At 46.4% G+C, this 26639-nt stretch overlaps 1 protein-coding gene across 1 annotated transcript in view; it reads right to left on the bottom strand.

Moving 5' to 3' along the window:
- PREP (prolyl endopeptidase) overlaps positions 1–26145 on the bottom strand; it is a 136553-nt gene extending 110408 nt beyond the window's left edge. The window contains exons 1-3 of the mRNA XM_004264771.4: positions 25905–26145; positions 20694–20768; positions 3–136 (exon numbers count right to left, since the gene is read on the bottom strand). Of these exons, the coding sequence (XP_004264819.1) occupies positions 3–136; positions 20694–20768; positions 25905–25949 (254 nt within the window). The 5' untranslated portion in view covers positions 25950–26145. The remainder of the gene's footprint in view (positions 1–2; positions 137–20693; positions 20769–25904) is intronic.
- Between the last annotated feature and the right edge of the window lie 494 nt (positions 26146–26639).

The raw sequence follows: 26639 nt of genomic DNA, 5'->3' as shown, positions 1-26639 counted from the left end.
ACCTTTTCCCTTTCTTGAAGTGGCAACTATACTTGGGATAGTCATACAATTCAGTCATTCTCTCTTTGTATAAACCTCTGATAGGACACTGCTCAAGAAATGGCACAGTAATCTTGTTCTGGGCCTCCACAAAAGCCTGGAGAGAAAATTTAAATGAACAAAGCAAGTCAGATATAAAATTTTCCATGGGGAGTGTTATCCATTAATATGTATCAGCAAGATTCAGCAATTTTACTCCTGGGAATATATCCTAAGGAAACAAAAACACTACGTCGAAGAGATATCTGCACCCCCATGCTCACAGCAGCATTATTTACAATAGTCATGACATGGAAACAACCGAAGTGTCCACTGATGGATGAATGAGTAAAGAAAAGGTGTGGAATATATATAGACAATCAAATATTATTCAGTCATAACAAAGTAGGAAATTCTGCCATTTGGGACAATATGGATGGACCTTGAGGACATTACATTAAGTTGAACGGAGAAAGACGAATACTGTATGATCTCACTCATATGTGGATTCTTAAAATATAAAACAAAACAAAAGCCCCAAACTCACAGAAAAATCCGATCTGTGGTTATCAGAGGTAGGGGATAAAGGGAGTAGAACTGGATGAAGGTGGTCAAAAGACACAAACTTCCAGTTATAAGATAAATAAGTACTAGAGATGTAATGCACAACACGATGACTATAATCAACGCTGCGATATGATATATATGAAAGTTGTTAAAAGAGAGTAAATCCTAAGGGTTCTAATCACAAGGAAAAAAATATTTTTTTCTTTCTTTTGATATCTGTAGGAGATGACGGATGTCAACTAAACTTGTCCTGGTAATCATTTCATGATACACGTAAGTCAAATCATTATGTTCAACACCTTAAACTTATACAGTGTTGTACATCAATCATATCTCAATGAAACCTGGAAAAAAAGGATTTAAAAAATGTATCAGTGAAAGCATATTTTCCCTCAATAACGACAACTAATACTTCCATGGCACTAAGTATGCACCCAGCAGGTATTAACTCACTTAGGACTCATAATCCTATACAGAAGGTTCTGTTTTAGCCCAGCTTTCTGGATGGGGAGACTGAGTCTTAGAGGTCAGAAAGGTGCCGAACATCACGCGGCTGCAAGTGGCAGAGCTGGCTCCCGAATCTACGCTCTAACCAAACACAGTATCAGCTACTCAGATCACGCACTGTCAAGACACTACACTGCAAGGCTCCACGCCCCTCAGCAGCTGGTGAGCCCCAAACATCAGAGTTAAAGAAACCAAGTTAGGGATACCTAGGTACTACTTTATCAACTTTTGTTTTTAGCCGCGTTGGGTCTTTGTTGCTGTGCACGGGCTTTCTCTAGTTGCGGCGGGCAGGGGCTACTCTTCGTTGCAGTGCACGGGCTTCTCATTGCGGTGGCTTCTCTTGTTGCAGAGCACGGGCCCTAGGCACGTGGGCTTCAGTAGTTGTGGCACCCGGGCTCAGTGGTCGTGGCTCACGGGCTCTAGAGCACAGGCTCAGTAGTTGTGGCACACGGGCCCAGTTGCTCCGCGGCATGTGGGATCTTCCGAGACTAGGGCTCGAACCCGTGTCCCCTGCATTGGTAGGCGGATTCCTAACCACTGCACTGCCGGGGAAGTCCCATATCAATTTTGTTTTTGACAATCTTTCTAAGACCTTCTACCCTTGTCAACTCCAGAGAACTTTGCTAAATGCTGAAACTAAAGAATATTTAAAACAAAATTGGAAAGTGCATTGAATAAGTATGTCAACAATAATGGTTTATAAGATGAGCAAGAGATGGCCTGCAGGCCATCAGGAGACCCTGGCAGCAAAAGCAGGGGAAGGAGCAGTTTTTACAACAGATCAGTTGTATCCAAGCGTAACCTATCTATAACTAAGCAGTTAGAAAATTTATAATACTATAATAATACTATAAAAACTTGGTTTCATAATAATTCACATCTGGCTATTAGAAATAAAACAAGAATAAATGTATCAGCTCTAAATTCAATCGAAGGTTTAATCAGATGTCTATACAAAGGTAAAACCCTTTCGATAGGAGAAAACTTCAGGAAATTAACAACTTGCTATACTTGGAACGGCAGGCAAGAATGCGTTATTATCAGAGTTCACCCAGATCTAAGGGCCGACCCCAGCTCCAAACGGTCTCTAAACGGGCTCTCCTACACAAACCACTGACACCGCCCTGGAGAACCACGACTGTGTGCCGAGAGAAAGCTGTTCTAAAACTCGAAGTTTACAATGCACTTGAAAACAAGTGAGAAAGAGTGTGAGGTATGAGTACAATGATGAATAACAGCTTTGCAAGAGGATCGGTTCAAGAGAAATGAAACTGTTATGGGTCACATTTCTTATTTCATTCAAACAGAAAGTAACATTGACTGAGTCCCACAGAAATACAACGCCAACTGCTTATCACGAGGGATTGGCAAACCTCGCCCTGGCCTGCTTTCCCTACGGCACTCAAGCTTAGAATAGTTTTTATATTTTTAACTGTTGGGCAGGTGGGTGGGGGGGAGGGGCGGGCTGCAAACCCAGCAGTGACCTAGGTGGCTCACATCTACAATATTTCCTGTGTGGCCCTTCACAGGAAAAGTCTGCTGACCCCACTCTATCTCATTAAAAAGTGTCAACAAGGAGATTAACTCTTGTCTTTTAGTTACAAAGTCAATGCACAGCTGCGAAGCCACGCGGGGGCAGCGTTCTGGAGATCGCTAAGCGTGTGCAAGAGCATCACCTGATTTCATGGGCGAAGGAAATGCCAGGCCTCCTTTACAGACGTGGAAAGGGAGGCAGGTGGTACTGAAGGCACTTGGCCAGCACCACACAGCGAGGGAGCGATACTGCTGAAGCGGAATCATGTTCTTCCGGTCACTGTAACAGTGACCGAGGCCGACTCCTTGCCTGATACTGGATGTGGAGACAAAGCAGACCCACTGGGGAGAAGGCAGGCAGCCTGGGCTTTCTCTGATCTCCTCCCGCTTGGGCTGGGCAGCCCCATCAGGGTGCTGGAGTGTCGACAAGGATTTAATGTGAACCTAGTGTGCGTCAGTACCGATCCTGGCATGGTGGTTGGAGGGGTGAGAAGTCCAAGACAAGATCCCTGCCATTGTGGAGCGAACGTTCTACCGGGGGAGACAAGACACAAGCCAGAGGGCTGCAGAGAACAGTCAGTCCTAAGGACGCACGCAGGGTAGCCGTGGGGCGAAGCTCCTACGCGAAGTAGCATCCACGAGACGCGCAGCTCCTGAACCGCTACTGCCAGCCCACGGCGAGCGCAGGGACCGGGAGGGGGCGCCACAGCAACGTGACGCTGCCGTGACATCTCCGTTACATTTCACAAAAATATAAAGCCCCCACGGAAATTTGAAAGCCATCTTTCACCACCAAACCTGGGCAACACTGGGATGGGGGCGTCCTTACTTCTAGCAGGATGGCCAGGGAGGCTCTTCTGAGGCTCTGAATTGAGATCTGATAGGCAAGAGGGAGCAGCTCTGTAAAGACGAGAAGAGCGTTCCAGGCCAAGGAAACTGCAGGTGCCGGGCCCTGGGCGGAGGAGCTTGGCAGGTGAGAAGAGTACGGAGGTCAGGGAGGCTGGGGATGAGTGAGAGAGACTGGGACCCAGGCAGGAGCTAGATCCCGTGGGCCCTGGTGGGCAGATGTGAAGTTTGAATCTTCATTCCAAATGCAAACAAGCTATGCCTGGGTGAGGAGACAGTTACATAGTCTGCTTTACCTTTTCAAAGGACTACTCTTGCTCTGGGTGGAAAACAGACTATAGGGGAGCAAAAGCAGAAATAGGGAAGCCGGTTAGGAAGCCGGGGCAGCGGTCCAGTGAGAGACAAGGCCAAGTGGAATGGCTGGGCTCTAAAGGAGCAGGAACGACCACTGTAATGGGAGTAGGGACAGAGAAGATGGGCACAGCGCATGCTCACATCTCGATTTGATGGCTGTTTCCCAGAAGGGCCTCGCCAGAACATTCTAGCTGCTTAGGGCTCCCACCCTGAGGCCCCAGCAGACTGAGGGTCTTGGCTGGCCCCTTCCCCTTCCACTGGGGGTCCTCTGAGGAGGGAGCCCTGCAGACTTCGTTTCCCTAATCCATCTGATTTGTGTTTGTACGAGGCTGCATCTAGGCCTCATACCCTGGATCTTGGAGGACCACGGCGGGTGCATGAGTCATAGATCCTCAGTTCATTTTCCCTGGAAAGGTGGAACTGCACCCTCCCACGGTTTCTCTATCTTGCTTTGCTTCTCAGCTACAGTTACAACTGCTGCAACAGAACCCATCTCACACCAAAGCAGGCACACTGGCTTTTCTCACTTAAAATGTTCAGAAAACCATTAAGTCAGCCGTCGGAATGCTACTAAATAACTAGGCTCATTATATACAATCTTGCTACCTCTCGCCCACAAATGTGAGTCAATTACTTTAACTAGAGCAATATTCAAAGACTGCACCCTTCCCAGTCCAGTATCTAGATGCAAACAGTGTTCAAGTTCTTGAAAGTCTAAGTTCCGTCCTAGTGTACATATTTATCATTTGGGCAAGTCCTTTTCATGGAGGCGGCTTTGTGAAATGCGGGGTTCCAAAGAACGCCAGTAATGCCTTCTTGGTCATTTATGGATTTGATAGTCTGGCTTCTGGGTCTGAAAATTAGAGCAAATTTGGGGGAAAGGGAAAAGAGGTATAAGGACAAAGAAAAGAAAAACTGGAGGAATTGCAGGATGGTAAAGAAGCAGGGTGAGGGGAATGAAATTCTCCTTGTCCCTCACGAGTCTCAGCATCGAAAGTCACACTCCAGGATATTATTAAAATCACTGAAACCTGAAAGCCCATGAAATGACACCAGCAGCTGAGCCTTTAAAGGGGATCACCAGTTTAGAGTCCATAGCTACGGATGAGTCTGAAAATATTGTTCTAAGAACAGCTGCTCAAAGCTAAGAAATCCAATTCACATTGCATTTTGCCTTGACTATCAGAAATCTTCAAAGCAAAGTCCCAGTTATGCAAGACGATTAAATCTGAGAGCTCTGCTGTGTAACACCGTGCCTGTAAGTTAACGATGTTATACCGTACACATTAACACGTTAAACGCTGTTCAGAGGGCAGATCGCATGTTGAACGTTCTTACCATAATCTACAAAAAACAACAACAAAACAAAGCTACCTGGCAAAGGGTGGCTCAGTTTGGGAGCTGGAGATGCCTTTACCTTCACTGTCTTCAGAAAGAATTTTTTTCAAGTTGTCCTCATATGTACTATGCTTTAATCCACAAAATATCTCAAGTCCTTCTACAAGCACAATTTTTACATATAGGAATAAAAAGGATGCGTAGACCTCCTCATTAAATAGATATGTATACAGAACATCACGACAGGCAACACAGGATTAAAAAGATGAATCACATGGATAAGATAAGAGCTACAGGAGAACAAATGAAGGGGAAACTACTGCTGGGATAGGGTGGTGTAGGCCTTGGGGAGTGGGGCAGGCAGGCAGTCCAATGCCCAGGAGGGACTTCCAGGCGGGAGACCCACTCCATCATGGGTACCACCCAGGTGAAACCAGGGATGGTGCTATCTACAACCCACAAACTTAGAGGAGTTTCTGTTGCAAATTATATGTAGGTGTGTGTAAATATATTATTTATTTAAATATATAGATACACACACACACACACAAAGACACGCACATATGAATGAGCTGGTTAAAGCAAGTGGTTGATGCCACAGCACGGCCTGGCAGAAACGGTCCGATCGTAGTCATGTGTGAAGGGCTGAGAGCATCCTGGAGGCCAGAGGAGGAAGCACACCTGGACCCCCTCTCCCTGCTGGGAGCGTAGCAGAATTCGGAAATGACTCTCCAAGTGCAGGGATATGCCCATAAATGAGAAGGCAAGAAATGGCAAGGCTCATCCCGGAGGCTGCAGGAGGACCCAGGGCCAGGAGGGCTGGACGGTCACATGGAAAACCAGAGGCATGCCAAACAGAGGATGAGAGGCAGCTGCTGCAGGAGACAGCTTTAGAAACGGAGACTATGGAGGAATGGGGTAATGTACAGGACAGATTTAGGAACCTACACCCAAAAGAGAGAAGAGTGCCCCTTATTTTCCAGTGCGCTCCGAACTTGCAAACATTAGCAGTCCATCAGACGACCAAGAAAAGCTTGCTCGGGTCACGGTGGTACCTACAATGCCATTACCTCAACCCAGAGAGGGGCCTTTCTCTTCCTGGTCCCACAAACCCCTACAAACCCCAAGGACGAGCCACGTCAAATCCAAGAGGCGAGAGCCCAAAACCCATGGGGCTTGTCCTTGAACATTAAAAGCCCAGAGTGGGTCCCTCTCTTCTCTCTGGGACCATCTGCTCTCAGGTCAGGAAGGCTCCCACTAAGCTTCCCGCTGCATGTGGGTAACAGACCAGGTGGGGCCTTCCAGAAGCCCTGCCAGGACTCTTTCCACCTTCTCTGCCTGTCCCGCTGAAGGCAAATCAACTTGTTCCCTCACTGGGCTAGTTACTGTCAATCAAGGGGGAAGGAAACAGAAAGTCTCATTCCGACCTTAGATTCAAGCCTTGTTCTCAGATCTCGCCATCACCAGGGCGCCCCTTCAAAGTCGGAACACTAACCCTTTTTGGCTCCGTTCTTGGGTGTACACACTACTGACCAGAAGCCTGGCAAGGACAGAGGTGATCTGCACATCAAATCCAAACCTAACTAAAAACCCAACCAGCACGAAGTTAAACACGTACAAATCCTCTCTTGAATAATTCTTGTGTCAGTGAGGGAATCCAAACTGTAACAAGAGTATTTGAAAAATAAGAAAAACTAAAACATTAAGAATTAAAGTTCTTAATGCAAATCACAACTACAATGAGGTATCACCTCACACCAGTCAGAATGGCCATCATCAAAAAATCTACAAACAATAAATGCTGGAGGGCTTCCCTGGTGGCGCAGTGGTTGAGAATCTGCCTGCTAATGCAGGGGCAACGCATTCGAGCCCTGGTCTGGGAGGATCCCACATGCCGCAAAGCAACTAGGCCCGTGAGCCACAGCTACGGAGCCTGCGCGTCTGCAGACGCGCAACAAGAGAGGCCGCGACAGTGAGAGGCCCGCGCACCGCGATGAAGAGCGGCCCCGCTCGCCGCAGCTAGAGGAAGCCCTCGCTCAGAAACGAAGACCCGACACGGCCAAAATAAATTAATTAATTAATAAACTCCCACCCGCGACATCTTCTAAAATAAATAAATAAATAAATAAATGCTGGAGAGGGTGTGGAGAAAAGGGGACCCTCTTGCACTGTTGGTGGGAATGTAAATTGATACAGTCACTGTGGAGAACAGTATGGCGGTTCCTTAAAAAACTACAAATAGAACTACCATACGACCCAGCAATCCCACTACTGGGCATATACCCTGAGAAAACCATAATTCAAAAAGAGTCATGTACCATAATGTTCATTGCAGCTCTGTTTACAGTAGCCAGGACATGGAAGCAACCTAAGTGTCCATCGACAGATGAATGGATAAAGAAGATGTGGCACATATATACAATGGAATATTACTCAGCCATGAAATGAAATGGAGTAATTTGCAGTGAGGTGGATGGACCTAGAGTCTGTCATACAGAGTGAAGTAAGTCAGAAGGAGAAAAACAAATACCATATGGTAACACATATATATGGAATCTAAAAAAAAAAAAATGGTTCTGAAGAATTTAGGGGCAGGACAGGAATAAAGACACAGACGTAGAGAATGGGCTTGAGGACACGGTTAGGAGGAAGGGTAAGCTGGGATGAAGTGAGAGAGAGGCATGGACATATATACACTACCAAACGTAAAATAGATAGCTAGTGGGAAGCAGCCACATAGCACAGGGAGATCAGCTCGGTGCTTTGTGACCACCTAGAGGGGTGGGATATGGAGGGTGGGAGGGAGACGCAAGAGGGAGGAGATATGGGGATATATGTATACATATAGCTGATTCACTTTGTTATACTGCAGAAACTAACACACCACTGTAAAGCAACTATACTCCAATAAAGATGTTAAAAAAAAAAAGAATTAAAGTTCTTAGAATGTGGTAAAAACACTTCGAGTTGAGATCTGTTTCCTTTCGGTACCTTTAGGAAGCCCCACTGATAAACTGGGGGTGGAGTGGCTGAGGTGTGACCTCTGCTAGCCATCAGAGTACCCCTCCCCGAGATCCAGGGATTGATCCAGAGCCAGGCAGGACATCCATGCAGGATGAGGCTCGAGGCTGATCTAAGGGCTTTGTTTCATGAATCCCACACACACCGGGGCAGCTGACCTGATCTAGTCCACAGGACGGATTCAGGAGTGGACCTGGAACAGGCTCGGGGGATGGTGTTGGTGCCTGGGTGTACCATATGCTGAAGGACAGCGCCCACACTGTGACTGATGAGGTACATCTGGCCCAGGGGAGGTGCTCTGTACCCAAATAGAAAGGCTGGGCCTGGAAAATGAGTTACGACTTCGGGAAGTCTGGGGGTTACCCTCTCTCTCGATCAGATTTTATCGTTTCTGGGGGCCGGCAGCTTACGCTGAATGTCATAGATAATCGTAGTGATACCTCTATGTTCTAACTATGCTAACTCCTTTCTACATTCTTCACATAAGTAAACCCTGTTCACTTTCATAAGCAGAGTGTCTTTCGTCAATTCTTCTCTACATGTAACAGTCAATAAAGTAGCTATGAACCCAGGCTAAGTAACCAGAATCCTTTTTCAGGGACTGAGGTGAACACTGGAAGGAGAAGTAATCTTATGAGATTTGGGGCTGTCAGGACTGTGTAAAGCCTGAAGGGGCAAGGCCCATCTTTCCCTACCATGTGGGAGAGGCTGCTAGAAAACAAAACAATCAGAGAAAAGCAGATGACCTAAGAGACAAAGAGAGACAGGTTTCCAGAAATATCATGTGCAGTCCCGGCTCAGGCTGTGCCTAAAGGCATGTACTGATCTTCAATTATGTGAGCCACTCAGCTCCTTTTTTTTTTATATGAGCTAGAGCGAGCTGGCTTTCAGGTGCTGCTCGTCAAGAGTCCTGCCTGATACAGCTCTTCCAGGAGCCGCTCAGCTGGCCGAGCGTGGGCAGGGTAGGAGAGGAGGAATCCACCAGAAGCTTGCCCAAGGGCTGGATAGGGAAGCCTGGAAAAGGTGACCCACCAATGAGAAAGAGTGAAATTTAACTAAACGTTCAAACCAAAAAGTTTTAAAGTAACAAAGCGAAATAAAAAGAAATTAATGAGCTAGAAAATTAAAGAGTACAACTTATAAGGCCTAGAACCATTTCTTTCTAAAAAGACAAACAGCAACCAAAAAACTCCCATGCATTCAACCAAAGCGCTGGCTAAACCAATCAAAAAGGGGAGAGAAGTTACAGATGCTGGAAGTTTGAAATAATAAAGAAAGAGAGACAGGGACTTCCCTGGTGGCGCAGTGGTTAAGAATCCGCCTGCCAATGCAGGGGACACGGGTTTGATCCCTGGTCCGGGAAGATCCCACATGCCGCGGAGCAACTAAGCCCGTGCGCCACAACTACTGAGCCTGCGCTCTAGAGCCCACGAGCCACAACTACCAAGCCTGCGGGCCACAACTACTGAAGCCCACGCGCCTAGAGCCCGTGCTCTGCAACAAGAGAAGCCACCGCAATGAGAACCCTGTGCACCGCTACGAAGAGTACCCCTGCTCGCCGGAACTAGAGAAAGCCTGCACGCATCAATAAAGACCCAGCACAGCCAAAAAAACCCCAAAAAACAAATAGAGACACAAACAAGGAGAGTAAAGTCATTACAAGAACTATTTCACATAATCCCCTGTTAGTAAATTTTAAAATCTCAATGACACGGACAATTTTCTAGGAAATACAGATGCCTAAAATTGATCCAAAAAGAAAGGAGATCTAAACAGAGCCCAAGAAATAATTGCAGTAAAAGAATTTGTCCCAAATAGCTCTAAAGATGAGGCCTATTAAATTATCAAGCAGATAGTTCCTGTGCTATTTAAACTATTTAATAATAAGTGCAATGGCAAGCATTTATTAAGCACTTACTTGTGTCAACCACTCTGCTCCACGGTTCAAAAACATTATCACTCAATTTTACCCACAACCATACACAGTAGTTTTCTCCAGATTATAAATCAGAAAATTGAAGCTTAGGGGCTTCCCTGGTGGCACAGTGGTTAGGAGTCCGCCTGCCAATGCAGGAGACGTGGGTTATAGCCCCGGTCTGGGAAGATCCCACATGCCGCGGAGCAACTAAGCCTGTGCGCCACAACTACTGAGCTTGCGCGCTAGAGCCCGAGAACCAAAACTACTGAAGCCCGCATGCCTAGAGCCCACGCTCCACAACGGGAGAGGCCACCGCAATGAGAAGCCCACACACCGCAACGAAGAGTAGCCCCCGCTCGACGCAACTAGGGAAAGCCCATGCACAGCAATGAAGACCCAATGCAGCCAAAAATAAATTTTAAAAAAAATTAAAAAAAAATTGAAGCTCAGAGAGGTTAATAAGCATGACCAATGTCACAACTCTGATAAAATTGTGGAGGTAAGATTCAAACCTGTCTTTCTACCTCTAAAGCTATTCATTAAATGAACATACACTACTGGTTTCCCATGAATAAACAGGTTCCAAGATCTCGAAGGGTTCTCATCAGCTTCTGGGGAGAACAGGGTAGAAAAAAAATTCTGGAAGAAGGGAGACAAGTTAGGAAGCTACTGAATGCCTAGCTCAGTGGCAATGCATGCCTGAACCAGGCAGTGACAGCCTGGATAAAAACAAGAAGGGTATGAGATTCTACACAGGCAGAACTGGAGCTCCAGAGAACGGTGTGCATGATTAATAGAGAGCTGACCCAAATGGTCAGAGCCATCCACTGTTATACAGGAGAGACGCAGAAGTCTTTATTGTGACACATGCCTTGATTTCCCCCAATGAGAAAATGAGAATCGCAAACACTGTCCCTCTAATCTACAAAGACGCTACGAACAAGTGAGGCATCTATGAGAACCTTAACTCCTTGAAAGCGCCCTATATAAATCAAAGGTGTTGTTATTGTTCTCTAATCATGTCTAAGCATTCTCTAGGGCAGTTTTCCCAAGCTTTCTGGATCTTAAGAATTACCTGGTGAGGTGATTGGGAAATAGATTTCTACCCAAATCAGATGCTACAGAAGTAGAGCTTGGGCATGTCTATTTTTAACAAATACCCAGGTGATTTTTATGACTGAATGCTTTCCCCCTGGACATGGCAGCATGGGCTGGTGAATGGATTCCAGATACCTAAGAGAAAAGAAAGAGGCTCAGAAACGTCAGTTATCTTCGTTCTTTAGTTGTTAGTTCTTTCATAACTGTTTTCCTAAAGATACCATGTCTGATATCAGCATTTCTCATAGAGGACATGCAGATTATTGGAACCAAGGCCGAGTAGCTGCCTACGGGGAACATATTAATGTTAAATGTACACAAGCACCTTAAGAATTTCATCAATGGTTTGGGGTCTGCTTTTCTAAAACGGAGCTTTCCCTGGTGGTGAACAAATGGGGCAAGACTCCCAGCCTCTACTCAAGATGCGGCTCAGCCTCCTTTCTGCACTGACCTCTAGCAGCTCAAAGGTTACGTGGTTCACCCAACTCCAATCTCTGGTCTCCTAGGCTGATGTGTGAGTCCAGGCCGGCATGGGCCACATCTGTCTTGCTCATGACAACACATCCCTTTCCTCACCCCCATTTAACCCAATGCTTGGTGCAGTGGGCACACCGGTAAACCCAGGACAGGGGGAGAAGGGGAGGGCATGAGCACATATGGAGAAGGAAGGGGAATGAAACCAGTGGACCTATGGCATTAGGGCCAGCCAGCATCCATTCTCCTCCCCAGGGCTCTACCCTGCGTAGTGAGATACTAACCTCACATAGCTGTCCTGCCACTACAGAAGCCAAAGAGGGTCCCTAAGGCTTTTACCAAATCTTTTTTCATTGTCACAGTACAGCCAAGAAGTGAGCACACATCTGGAGCTTGGCCAATCAAAACTCCCTCTCCTGGGATGCAGTCACTTGAACAAGCGACAGAGGGCCAAATCACTGTAATCACTGATGCCATCAGCAGTGCTGGGTGAAAAGTGGAAATTCCCACCACGGAGTCCCACAACTGTCTGGTTCCTGCCTGCTCTAAGCCTGGCCCTCAGTGCATCCCAGGAGCCGGCCTCATATCCTTGCTATGAATTCCTTATTTGCCTAACATGGCCAGAATTCATTTATACTGCTTGCCTCAAAAAGCTCATTACAGAAAGCAAGAGAAAGAAGACAGAAAAAGACAAGAGAGAGCACTGCTTAGAAAAGAGGATGGCCCAGGACCAGCAAATTCTATCATACTTTTGACAATTACCCCATGCACAGATCAAAAGGATGTTGTTCTCTAAATACATATTTCAACTGCGGATTTATCAGAAGTGTGTTTGCGAACATACATAAGGCTAAACCTTTCTGTAGGAGGTGGTGAGACCTTTAAGACCTGAGACGCCTTGCAGATTGAGATGATATGTGGTAACAGATTTACCTAGAGCATTTCCTGTTTCCACTAGAGGAGGAACAACACAGTAGTAATTCTCAATCCAGGTCCTTACATGAAACATTAATGAATGGATGGCAGGGCGTTTCACAGGCCAGCTTTGCCAGTGGGTTCAGAAAACACCAATTAAAAGAGGCACTACCAAATAGCTTTAAGGTAATGTTTGGCCTAGTTCAGTCGTCGTCCTTTAGAACAACTAAGCCACACTTAGATGCCACAGTTCCGTTGGCGGAGGTGTGGGGAATTCAATGCTTAGAATTTAAGTATCTTTTTCTAAATAACTAGAATTCAAAAGGAAAATCCTGCTTCATTTTGTGGATGAAAATAAAAAGACAGAGGCGTCTTTAAAGTTCAACATTCTGAGTAAGCAAATAAGAGGACTAGAGGCTGAAGGTCTACATCTCAAAACATTGAAGCAGAAGTGCCCAGGATGTATCATCTTTGTACACAGCTCTGCTGTGTGGGGAAAATGAATTTTTACATGCATTTTCTCAGTTGGGTGTCATTAAAACCTTGGAGCTAAGATGAATTGAGTGTGACTATATTCATTTTATAGATGAAGAAAAGGAATCCCAGGTAAGGTAGCTGGCTGTGCTCAAAGGCCAAGAAAATGAAAGACCAAGGGCTATGACTTCTATTCCCATCTGGCAAATATTCTGTTTCTCCACCCTGCCTCCCAACAGAGGTGACATGGGAAACGCCTGGAAACTCACAGGATGAAGGAACTACTTAAAAAGAGGATATTCACAGTTTGTCCTGATGTCTTCGAAAGAACACCATAAACCAAACCCAAAACCTAAAGTCTCCTATGCTGTTCATTATATCCAGTATTCCTCAGTTCCCAGTCAGCTTCATCTGCTGTCTGTTGGCTTAGAGACACTGAACTGGCCCTTCATGTTAGTGGAAGTCCTGGGAGCAAGCTTCCACGGTTGCCTCTGCGGCCTGACAGCCTGAGGGGGAAATGCAAGTGGACAGAAGGATCGTGGCTCACCCAGCTCCCCACCAGTTCTTGCCCACGCTGGCTCTGCCCCACTTTATGAAAGCACACCGCCCAGGGAGATCTAGGCCAGACTGATACCAGCACAGAGCAGCAACTCCTCACGCTACCTGCTTTTAGGGTTAACCTCAAAGAACAAAAACAAAAGCAAGCAAGCAAAGAAAAAAACCGCATATTAGGATAGGCAGAAAGGATCCCAGGGAAAGGTGTTGACTGCCCTCAACTTTGTTCTCCACCGACCTCTGTGACATTAAAATACCTACACAGAAATCCTAGGCTATTTAAATACCCTAGAGATGATCAGAAGTCCTTTGAGATTTAAATCTTTCCTGCCAAGGAAGGGAACAGTGCGGGCAGAAAGGGGACGTTTCCAGCTTCTTCACCTGTAAGACTGAGGGACTGTTCTGTTCATTACCTTCACAGCCCCTTCTCAGCAGGTGTAATGGGCGACCCCCAACTACTCAGACAAATGGGGTGTGGGGGAAAAGACCTACATTCTGTATTCCTTTGATCCTCTCTGAAACAAATGGTGATGTCATTTTTTAGAAGGACTGAACATAAAAACAATTTTTTTTTTTGCTGGTTCCTATTAAGAGTTCTTCTCTCATGATCCACAAGGGATGGAGCTGTTGTTACTGTCCTTTTGCCTGAGGCAGCTCTCAGAGAGGGAAAAATAAATTAGCCATTTGATATCTGCAGCTGGTATTCTACATTTGCTTACCTCCTGTACCAAAGCCCCAGGACAGAGCTTCTGTGGAAGCCGGACTTGACAACTAGTTACAATGACAGCAGCTATCCCATGAAAGGTGTAAATTTTTCCTTTCTGTATCTCCCCTTCACTAACTCAGTAACAAGTTCTGGAATATTCAACCAAGAGGCTGAAGCCACAATACGATGGAGTAAAATGGGGAGACTCTTCAAAAGGCTACAAGGACATTGCTTCTATCTGGACTTTAGGGCTGCAAAACCAAGCCCTGGGATGCAGAGAATTTCTCACTATCAGGAAGGGGCGCAGATGGTGCCACGTGGACTGACTGCACCACGATGGACGGGGAGGCCAGGGGAAAGAAATACACATTCGGTACTCTCACAGGGACCTGACAGCGAGACGGCTGCTTCCGTAAACTGCAAGGGATTGAGAGGCAATGCAAAGCTGAGGGGGCACAGCAGTCCCCTTGCTGGCGACATACAAGTCTCTACTATTCCCCAGGACGTGTGGTCCATCTGCACAGTGAAGAACACAGGACCATGGTAAGGTCACTGGATTTGGCAATGGGGCTGCTGCTGATCACGAAGAGAATGGTTTATACTGATGGGAGACAGGACAAAGGAAGAAGGGCTATCAGCTGCATGGAGGGGCATGCAGAGTGGCTAATCGACAGGAAAAGAGGAGATGGCCCGTGACAGTATCTGAAATGAGATCTGAACAGGGCACACCCAAAGGGGCCAGGACACCAACTGAGAGGAAGAAAGAGGCTGCAAAGAGCTAAGGCCGAGTGTGGGGTTTGGAGTTCACTTGTTTGTGTCCCACAGGAAACTTAGGAAGTTAAAGATTAGGAAGTGAATCACATGCACATTACTGTCAGTGGGTGGGGGATGGGTGTCTTGCTATTAGTAGTCTGGAGGCTCAAGTTACCTCGGTGTCAAAATATCGGGGTGCATCAAGGCTGCTACATACTTCCTTCCATGACCTGCAAAGGACAAGCTTTTTTTTTTTTTTTAAATAGATTTATTTATTTTTATTTTTGGCTGCGGTGGCTCTTCCTTGCTACGCGCGGGCTTTCTCTAGTTGCGGTGAGCGGGGGCTACTCTTTGTTACGGTGCGCGGGCTTCTCATTGTGGCTTCTCTTTGTTGCTGACCACGGGGTCTAGGTGTGTGGGCTTCAGTAGTTGTGGCTCGTGGGCTCTAGAGCGCAGGCTCAGTAGTTGTGGCACATGGTCTTAGTTGCTCCACAGCATGTGGCATCTTCCCGGACCAGGGCTCAAACCTGTGTCCCCTGCACTGGCAGGCAGATTCTTAACCACTGCTCCACCAGGGAAGAGCCTGCTGAATGGGAAGTATGGACTGACCATCTGTTGGGACCTGCCTATCTGTCTTCAAATCCTTTTTAATGACTGCAAACCTCCCTCTCTGCCATCTCACACTGAAAACTTCCAAGGTTACCCTGGTGTCCCATTTACCCCAGTGAGATTTCACTATGGTTCAGACACCTCAAGAGTATATCACACTTACGAGATGTCTAAAGGGCTTTTAACCCAGAGCCTTCCCTTTATCTTATTACTGTTTAGGTTGTATTTCCATACAGATGCTCCTAGAATTACACACATACTTTATAAAGTTGTAATCACTGGGAGCACTACAATCTTGCATCCTTCTCCCACTTCATATTCTACCTTAAGCACTTTTTCACTTAGAAAGCAATCTTTACAGCCCAACATTTTAATAGAGGCATGTACTATTTCGTTAAGCAGATCCACCAGATTTGACTTAAACACTAAACTATTGTTGGAAATGGTGATTTCCAATTTTTCACTATTAAAAATAATGCCCCAGGAGCTTCCCCGGTGGCGCAGTGGTTGAGAGTCCGCCTGCCGATGCAGGGGACGCGGGTTCGTGCCCTGGTCCGGGAAGATCCCGCATGGCGCGGAGCGGCTGGGCCTGTGAGCCTGTGCTCTGCAACGGGAGAGGCCACAACAGTGAGAGGCCCGCGTACTGCAAAAAATAAAATAAAAAAAATAATGCCCCAAACTGGCCCTTTTCTAGATCTCCCTATTTCTGAAGTGACACTATTACTCTCCCAGTAGGCCTGAAAACTCTTCTTCCTTAGGTATTTGCTTTTTGCTATCAGATGGGTTGATTTCTCATCACTGCTATTGATTTTACATTTATTTGGTACATACTCACGTCACTTGAACGCATTAATTCTAAAAAGTTTTCAGTTGTTTCCCTGAGGTTTTCTAGACACGTAATCATAGAATCTATAATTAATGATAATTTTATTTTCGCCTGTACAAATTTCAGTTCATGTTTTATCGCACTGGTCAAAGCTTTGCAAACATACAAAAAGAGTAGTGACAGAGATATTCCAGCCTAGCGCTTAGGTTGTTTTGAATATTTATCTTATTAAAGTTATTTCTATTTTTAGCTTTGGATTTTAATTCTTAAAATATTAACTAGGTTAATTATAGAATATAGGTTTAATCTATGAATGTAATAATATTAAATTGTTCTTGAATTCCTGTGACAAATTCTGCTTTTTTTTTTTTAACCTGCTAACATTATTTAGTCTTTACATCTATATTCACAAGAAAGGTTGGTCCCTATCTTCACTGTCCAAAATGGTAGCCACTAGCCCCATGTAGCAAATAAGCAACTGATCACGTGGCTGGTCTGAATTGATATGTGCTATAAGTATAAAATATATACTGGATTTTGAAAACTTACTTTAAAAAAAAAGTAAAATATCTTAACAGTATTTTATATTCATTACATGCTGAGATGCTAATATTTTGAGTATACTAGATTAAATTATTACAATTAATTTCATCTGTTTCTTGTTACTTACTGTGGCTACTAGAAAACTCTGAATTATCTACGTGGCTTACATTATATCATCTATTGGGCAGTGCTGAAAACACTGTTTCCTCTTTACAAAGGTTGAATTGACCTCAAAGAAACAACTGAGTTGTGTAGGATCTTCTACAAACTGGAACATTTGCTATAAAATAGGGTTACGTGGGCCTTCAGAGCTTGAAAGAATTCACCCAGATTCAAGTCCCCACCACCACTGTCTTTGAGAATTTTCTAAGTTACAAGTCTGCTCTGAGATTCTTTCATAAAGGACAGAGCCTCAAATGCCAGGAACTCTCAGAGTTGGATAACCTATATTAAATACTAGATTAAATCAAAGACTTACCGACAGCATTTCAGATCTTAGTATAAATGAGCTATCAATGTTCCTCACTTCCGGGCTGGTTTTTCATTGAAAACGTAACAAGCAGTTTTTCTTTGATTTAGAGGTTGCGTGAAGATTTTCCTTTACACCAAGGTATGGCTAATACACCTGTGTGTACGTGCCTCTCACTGTGAGTAGAAAATGTTCCTGCTGCTCTTCTGAGCGTTAGAAAAACACACTCTGTCTTTTCAGTCTGAGACCGAAATTTCACTCATCAGATTTCAGGTGACAACTAGCTCGCGTCAATAACGAGGTTGTTTAGGGGGGACTGGGCAAGGTGTGTATGGAGGATGCAGGGGGAAGGCACGAGCTGCAAAGCCCTCTGACACCTGAGGTACACCGTCTGAACAGGTCAGCGTGGGAGGGGGGTGGGGGGAAGCCGAGGGTACCTGCAGGAGGACATACAGAGTCCCACGGCAAGCACAGACGTGAATATATTCCTATAGCTTGCATTTCCAAAGCTATTACACCCAGAGTCTTTGATCTTTTATCATTTCTTTAATGTGGACTGCCTGGGTTCCACTGGACTGCCTGGGTTCCACTCTTACTAGCTACGTGAACTTGGACATGTTACTTAATCACTCTAACTCAATTTCTTCATCTGTGAAATGGGAAAAATAAAAAGGCCTATGTCAGAGTTTGAGAACTGAATGGGATAGGGTATGCAAAGCTACCAGTGAAGTGCCCTGCACATGGTAAACAACCAGTCAATGTAGGCCACGAAAACAACAGTGTATACGTCAGTGTCATTAGCGTCTATGCAGTGTTGACTGCAAGATCACCAATTGGCAAAGTTTCATCTACTAGTAAGTGGCTCGTCAACCACAGGACCAGCCATCATCAATAAGGAACAGCAAAGTATGCATCCATTAACACGTAAACAAAAGCTGGGTCTTTCCAACACAGCTGCATCACTCAATCACCATCAAAGGCTGAAGGAATCCAGGTTGTACCCAATACCTCAGACAAAGTAATCGTCATAGAGATAGTCCTTGGGGACAGTTTTCCAGCGATGCACAGGAAGTTCATCTCCTTCCCTCCATTACAGGCTATGAAGCTGCCTGTGACTCTCCATTCCCAGGCTCAATCCTGTCACAGCTCAGCCCAAAGCTGGATGGTCAAGGTCATCTGTGGCAGAGTGGAGGCAAGGAGGCGGCCCACACCTGCTCCCTGCTCCGCTTAGCCTACCTGCGGAGCTAGAGCCTTTGCCTGCCCCTCGAGTGACCCATTTGTTTCTCACTTGGGGATGGCTACCCATCAACCTCTATAACCCACTGCTTCACCAAAGGAAAATGAAAACCCAGATACCAATCATTCTCACCCATGAGACCTCTGTCTTTCTTGAAGGGAATCAGGAAAGGGTGAGAATGAGGGAATATAGATAGAAATAAAAACCATTAGAAAATCTCAAAATGGTGGTGTGCTTACTTCAAGGGAAAGGACAGGGAAGAAGTTTTAAGAGTTTCTGCAGTGGGCAGAGGAGGAGAAAAACGCTAGTCACGAAGAACAGCTGAGAGCGGCAGAAAGGAAAACAGGCAGGCCAGTGCTTCGGAAATGAAGAAAGACTTGATTCCTGCCTCTACTTTCTCCTCTTCCATGTATCATCGTGCCTGGCTAAGCCCTTCCCTCCACTCCGTTGCTGGTGAAGCTTTTCCCTAAGGACATGAAGGTGGTGGAGTCTGCAACCCCACTGGCCAGGGAGTGTGAAAGGGTTGGGGATGGGGGATGGGCAAGGAGAGAATTCCGATTCCACTAGCCAGGTCCACATCAGAAGGGAATGCCTTCCTGGAAAATCTGAATTGCCTTGGAAATCTGAGTTCAGTTCTCCAGAGAACACTGGTATATACGGTGGCAAGGGACCACAAGATATAAGAGCAGCTAAGACATAGGCTTTTAGAAGCTGGCCTAGAGAACTACTCAGCATGCATTAACATTTTTTTTTTTTAATGGGAAATGTACTCTGGGATTCTAAAGAAGCTCAAATAAACTTCTGGAATGCTGAGCACATTAGAAATTGCATACATATTTTTACATACTAAGTTAGCATGGCTATAAATAAAAGAGTCAAGGAACTCAGAGTGGACTGGAGAAACACTATTCCCTCAACCAAGCAAACTTAACCACATAGAGTATATGTTAATAATGAATCTCAAATGACAAGTCTTGGGCACTCCAAGGAGGAGAAAATACCCATGGGACATGGCACTTAGAGGTAAGCTTCGTTAACGAAATGAGACTTCAGCTCAAAATACTACGTTTCTCCAAAAGAATAGGAAAGCCTCATATTTTTACACAGAGTGGAAAATTCTCCCCCCACCCCCTTATAAAATATAAGAGGATGCTTAGAATTTAGTTCTCTTATAATTTTATTGTTGTTGCGTTAAAATCAATAAGTAATCTATATGACCAGCATTCAGTTTTCAGGACCTGGTACTTCTTAAATATATACGATTTTCTTTCCTTTGGAGAAAATGTATTAGGCAATTTTTTCCTTCACATAATTTTTCTGTAGGTTTTCATTTTCCTTTGGTAAAATTCTGTTTTCCTTCTTTCAAATATTTTCATTTCAAATAGTTGGTTCATTAGTGTCCCTATAAACCATGAACATTATTCAAAACAGTTACGTGACCTTCTATGGGACTAAAAATGCTTTCACCTCTTTCCCATGAATCATTTCACAGAAAAGTGGCAGTACCAACATGTCTATTCACCCTCTCACTGCAGACAACACAGGATGATACCAGAAGGGAAACGCCACGGTTATTGATGTCTAGGGTTTGGTCTGAGCTACGAAGGCCGCCTTATGTTTATTATTATTATTTTTTACATCTTTATTGGAGTATAATTGCTTTACAATGGTGTGTTAGTTTCCGCTTTATAACAAAGTGAATCAGTTATACATATACATATGTTCCCATATCTCTTCCCTCTTGCGTCTCCCTCCCTCCCACCCTCCCTATCCCACCCCACAAAGCACCCAGCTGATCTCCCTATGCTATGCAGCTGCTTCCCACTAGCTATCTACCTTACGTTTCGTAGCGTATATATGTCCATGCCTCTCTCTCGCTTTGTCACAGCTTACCCTTCCCCGCCTTATCTTTAATCATAAACCCTAATTTACCTTTGTCTGCTCGCTGTCTGGGTCTTCAAGCCAAGCGTAAGGGTCACAGATTTTATGCCCATGATAATCCTGTACCTGCAAAAGACAAAATATGGTATTAGATAACTAGTGTCTAATCCCAATTAAGTTACTACTTTCCGAATGTGGTACAGAGATAGGAAAGGGGCAGTCAGAAACAGCCCAATTGGCTCACTGGCAACGTGTCTGCCCAAATTACCACATGAACCAAAGCTGGCAGGTTCTCAAAGGTGTCAAGCCACCCTTCATGAAAAGAACGTTTTAGCTAGAGAGGGAAGAAAGATGAAAGGTCAGAATAGGAACCGCTCCATCTGTACAACACAAAACAAAGGCCTGCCGCTGTGCTAAAGAAACTTGAAAACGTGTTGTCGTAGCAAAGCACAGAATTACACAGTGCAGTGGGGATGCCGGAAGGGCACGCTTGGGAGGGAGCCACCGCACACGAGTGCACTGCCCTGTTCTCGCTAAGCTGACTGATGATTAGAAAATCTCCCTACAATGTACAATATGATCCGCTGTGCCTTTAAGTCTGAACTGCCAGAAAGCAAGTTAACTAATGTGCAACGATACTAAGTGACGTCAGCTGAGAAAGCTGACTTACATGCCATAAAAGAACGTTTCTAAAACTGAAGCTTTTCTTCCGTTTAGTGCACTGTTATGAAATGCTTTCTTTCACTGTGTAGAAAAGGAGGCACAAAGGCCTCACGCACTGGGACTACCCTGATATTTAATGAATAAAATTGCCGAGCGCAAGAAGGGCCTGACTGAGGGGACACTTCCAGGAGCGCTCACAGGAGCTGATCTTCAGAACCACGTGGGAGCTTCTGAAAAACCAAATTCCTGGGCCTGCCCTCAGAGACGAACCGAGACCAGAAGAATGACAGGGAGTCGCCACTCCCCAGGTGATGATGCCTGAAGAAACTATCCACAGGTAAATGTCACTGCAGAACCTCTCCATTTCATACTCACGTGATTAATCTAATCAAATGAAACCACGTGGACAACGTCTTTCCAGTCAAGTCTCTCTCAACAACTCATTAACATTCCGGCTAAGGCTTCTTTTATGAGGTTGTCCAGAAGACTACCAGTGCCTCCAATGAGTTTTGCATCTGTCTCCTTGTTTTGTTCTATAATACCAAAATGTAAGGGCTATTTCCGAAGGAAAGAGAACACTCTCCTGGAAAAGGAAAACCTGCTGTTTCTGCTGCTGGTCAAAGTTTCAGCGTGGCTGCTGGCCAACTGAGAAGAATCTCCCCCAAGCCTCAAACCTCAGGCTTTCTGCAAGGGGTCAGCATCTGTCCTCATCTGGTGCCAGAGGAGAGCACCTGGGGAAATGCACACCTGGAAGAACGGGCAGTTCAGGTGGAACACAGGAACTGTTCTCAGCAAACAATGACTGACAAGTGCAACTGACAAAATCAGACGAAAGCCTTCCTGATGAGTCTTCCTAAAATTACCAATTTTCAATCCTTACCAAAAGCCTCTCTAAATTTTAGCTGATTATCATCACTGAAGAAAAGCTTTCTGTCTTTTCTTCTCATCTGCAAGTGTCTTACATTTTACACACCTTGGAATGGTTACAAAATATGCTTACAGTAACAACCATCTTTTCTCTGTCAATAAGGAATCAAAAACATTTAAAGTTGTGAAAGATCTTCCAATCCAGTATTTTTAGGAGCGATGTCAGGCACAAGATGGCAACACGCCCAGGGCCATACCGAGTTCAGAATCAGCGCTGTGACTCCAAACGAGCTGCCGACAGCTCTTCCCCAAATACTCCTTGGAGGGGACAGACCGGACACTTAAAAAACGTTCCTCGATTATGATGCTGTTAGAACTCAGACATATCCAAAGACTTCACTTTTCATAAAGAAGGGGAAAAGATGAACTGCAAGTCATCTTAGTATTATGGCTAAGTGAAGGTGCTGCCAAGTGCTAGACCCAATGCAATGTACATTCGCTGCATATCCATGTTGTCGTGCCTGATGCTTTAAAGCAGCCCTGTGATGATAGTCCTACTTTCCAGACTACAGAATGCAATTCACAGAGACTGGAGGGCCACAGATTGACTGTGAGCTAAACACTGCGCCACAGCCACGTTATCTGATTTGGTCCTCACTGGGAGGTTATTAACCAACTCATTTTTCCAGATGAGGAAACTGAAGCTGGAGAGAATTAAAGCAATTGACAAGGGTCAGACTTAATAAGTGGGAGGGAGGACCGTGACCCACCTTGAGCCGACCTCAAAGCCTGTGGACTCAACCTTTGGCTAATGGAGCAGGCCAGTTCTGAACTGGCAGGTGCACAGCTGGACCTTGACTCAGAACCCAGTGTATCCTACACTGGACTGCCTCCTGAACGGTGTTTACCTCTGAGCAAACAGCCCCATCGCCATCTAAAGCAGACTGAAGTTAGTTATCAAGCAGACATTTTTAACCAGGACAAGAAACTGATTCCCTCCAGGAGAATCCCAGGAGCCAAGTGCCCTCCCCCCATCCCGCCCACTCCCTACATTTTTCTTTTACAAGATGATACCCTACAAATGGGGTGATCTCATAGCTACATCCCCTGTAGTCAAGTTGTGCAGTATCTGATTCTCCCATCTGATTTAAGTTTGCAAACCATGCCTTATTTTCCCGAGAGGCTTTAAAAATAGAGTCCTGATAGACACTGTTACTGTTCAATATTTCACTTGTATTGTTCAACAGCTCACCTGCTGCCTTCAGGATGAAGTGCAGACTTGTACACACAGCACGCAGAGCCCATCAAACCTGGCCCCATTTTCTTTTTTTTTCCCTTTCCAGCCCCCTTCCAAGCTCATCCACCCACGGATATTCTGGCCTTCCTGCCATCCTAAAACAAATGCAATTCCATGACTGTACAGCCCTACATAACGATGACTTTAAGTCACACGCCAGAAATGTCCTTTCTACCTTAACCAACTGGCCAACTTCCAGGCTCAGTTCACATACTGTCTCTTCCTACTGATGGAAATTAATCTCATCCTCCCCTGTGTTCTCCACTCACCCTATACATTCTTCTAACTGCTGTAGCAGGCCGGAACTCCCTGAGGGCAACACTCTCGGGGGGGATGGGCAACGGCATTACAGTGGAATGGCAAGGTTTCCAAAACTCTGCTCACTAAAGCAGAAATCCACCACAAAGGGTTGCATGCTCCAACCCCACAGTTCAGCAGGAGACTGTGCCGTACGTAGCTGGAAGATGCTCAAGGGAGAGAGACAGAGAGCTACAGCAATCTCTAGCTCCTGCTGGAGAGAAACGAACCCATCCTAGAAATCACGACTACAATTTGAACAAATGCCTAAGTCAAGCCTAGGGTTAGTAATCAGGACTCTGTCACAGGAGAAAGATACTCCACGCAGGCTATCAGGGCTGGGATAAATACACTGGGACCCACAGAGCAGGGTCCAGGCTGGACCAGAACCACATTTCCTTGGCCTTGAGGTTGACCGTGAGTTCTTTGATGAAAAGGAACTGGAGAGTATTAAAATCCACGGTATACTCTTTCAAGTTAATTGTTCCTAAGCTTTCTGATGTCTTCAAAAAATCCTCACTTAACCCTTTCAAGAACTGTAAAACACAGATAAGTGAACTGTAGGATTTTGGTAACCCTTAAAGGGGAAAACTAAGCAAAAAGCAACCCCGCCTTTAAAAATAAAACAAAACAAATCTAAAACAGCACTTATCAAACCCACATAATAGTTCTTTATAATTTTAACCTCTCCTGAAAACTCAAAGATTCTCAAGAACCAAACTGAGATAGTCATGTCTTCCCGTTACTAAAGTCCGTTACACTGCAGGGCTGGACCATCATGTGAATGAATGAAGGATGATATTCTTACTACAGCAGCAAGTAAGCTCTGTGATTAGCCAAGCCGGCCCGAATAGTTCACATATGGGAGAGAAGGCCTGTAACAGGTAAGTGATCTGCCAAAGAGCATCCAGCAAGTGAGCGACAGAACCAGAACTAGCGCTCAGTTCTTCTTACTTGGTCTCTCCTCTTTTCCATTCCGGCTGGATCACTTTACTCCCAGACACAAAGGAAACAACTCTCTGAACCACAGGGATACAGCTTCTTGGGCGTCAGAGTAAATTTAATAAGCAAGCAGCTGGACCGGCTGAGAAAACATGGTTACCAGATGACCACAGGTCAAAGAAACCATGGATGCATCAGTGTCACTTGGGAATCTTAATTTAAAGCAATACGTCCTTTACTCTAAAGCCCCAGTGCCCTTTATCCCCAAATGAGACTGCTTTAAAGTACAGACTTTCTGGCATAAATCGGGTCAAAGCAAACAGAAAAAAACCTAGAACTGTATCCTCCAAAAATCTTTTTTATTTGGATTCCATTTTAAGTAATCTGAAGAATTTGGCTATTCCTACCAGAATCATGCCCACAACATTTGGATTTACTCCAGTTCTTAAAATGCCAAACTAATTTTTACACACACACAAAGTGTTTGCCCAGAATTCCACCCTGGGGACCTCAACAGTGACCCTGAGGTCATCTACAGCTGAAGGAAACGGTGGCTAACCCCTGCACTAGGCAAAACTTCATTCTTTAAAAGGCCATCCTCTCCCCTTCGAAGACCTCGTCTCGACCCCACCAACTCCTATTCTAGTTTAGGAACACTCGGATCAACACTGCCACAGCTCGGCGCCCTGCTCCACCTTCCCCAGGACTCTACCTCGGCCCGGCCCTGCATCCCCAGCGCCCGTCGCCCAGCGCTCGGCCAAGGGCAGGGGAAGCGCTCGATACACGTTTTAAAATCGAATGAATGAACTTCAACTCTAAGTATTTTTAATTTGTGAGTTGAAAAAGTTTGCTTTTGTTTTATAATTGGACATCACCTACACGCATACACACTTTTTCCTACCACCATATTTAAGCCAGAGCCTCCTCCGGTCAAAAAGCAGTGACACGTTCTGTCTTCCCACTCCCTTAAGATGCCCATTCCCACCTGGGCGTCTGCCCTTGACCCCGCTGATCTCCTTAGGAAGCGGCCCAGCGGCGGCTGATCACCGACTCCGCCGCCAGCAGGCGGAGGGTGGCCGCCACCAGGGCCCCCTCGGCTAGGGAGGAGCCCGGCGCCCCCCGCCCGGCCTTGCAAACAAAGGCCGAGGGGGAGGGGAGGGCAGGAGGGGAGGGCAGGGGGCGGCGGGGGTACTCACGGCGGTCTCATCGCGGTACACGTCGGGGTACTGGAAGGACAGCATGGCCGGGGGCGCGGGGGCGGCGCGGGCTCCGGAGCGATCGCGAGGTGGCCGGGCGGGCCGCGGGGAGAGGCGGGGGCGCGGGCCGGGCGGCGACGGCGGCGGCAGCAGCGGCGGCGGCGGCGGCGGCGTGCAGCTCTTAGCCGGGACTCACGACCGGACCTGCGGCGCGGCGGCGAGGACTTGCGAGAAGCAGGAAGGAGCTGTCGGCGAGGCCGGCAGCCCCTCCCCGGCGGGCGGGCCCAGCGGCAGCGGCGGCGACAAGAGGAAGGGGGCGGCGCCGTGCGTGAGCCAGGCCGGGCGCACAGCTCCCTCTGGTGGAGCGCCGGCCGCGCCCGCGCCGCCCGGGCCCAAGGACTGCTGTTCCCGGCGCGTAGCGCCCCCACGCCGGGACCACCGCCCCAAGCATCCCCGCCACACCCACAATGCCACGGAGCCGGCCACACGCCCCACACGCTGGCCCCGGCCACCGCGCCGGGCACACGTGCGGTCACGCCGGCGGGGCCACCACGCCTCCTGCCCCCTCCCGCCCTCCCCGAAGTCCCCCCGCTGGCCGCTTCGCCATTGCCGCGCTCGCAGGGCCTCCCTCGAGCCGAATGAACCGCAGGGTTTGCGTATTGATTCCCCCATCTTCCTGTTCCCGGACTGGGTAGGGGCGGCGAGGAGAGACCGGGCCTCTCCCCAGCCTTGAGA

The sequence above is a fragment of the Orcinus orca genome, chromosome 12 (assembly GCF_937001465.1).
Source record: "Orcinus orca chromosome 12, mOrcOrc1.1, whole genome shotgun sequence".
Lineage (NCBI taxonomy): Eukaryota > Metazoa > Chordata > Mammalia > Artiodactyla > Delphinidae > Orcinus > Orcinus orca.
This window is presented reverse-complemented; position numbering and strand designations above follow the sequence as displayed.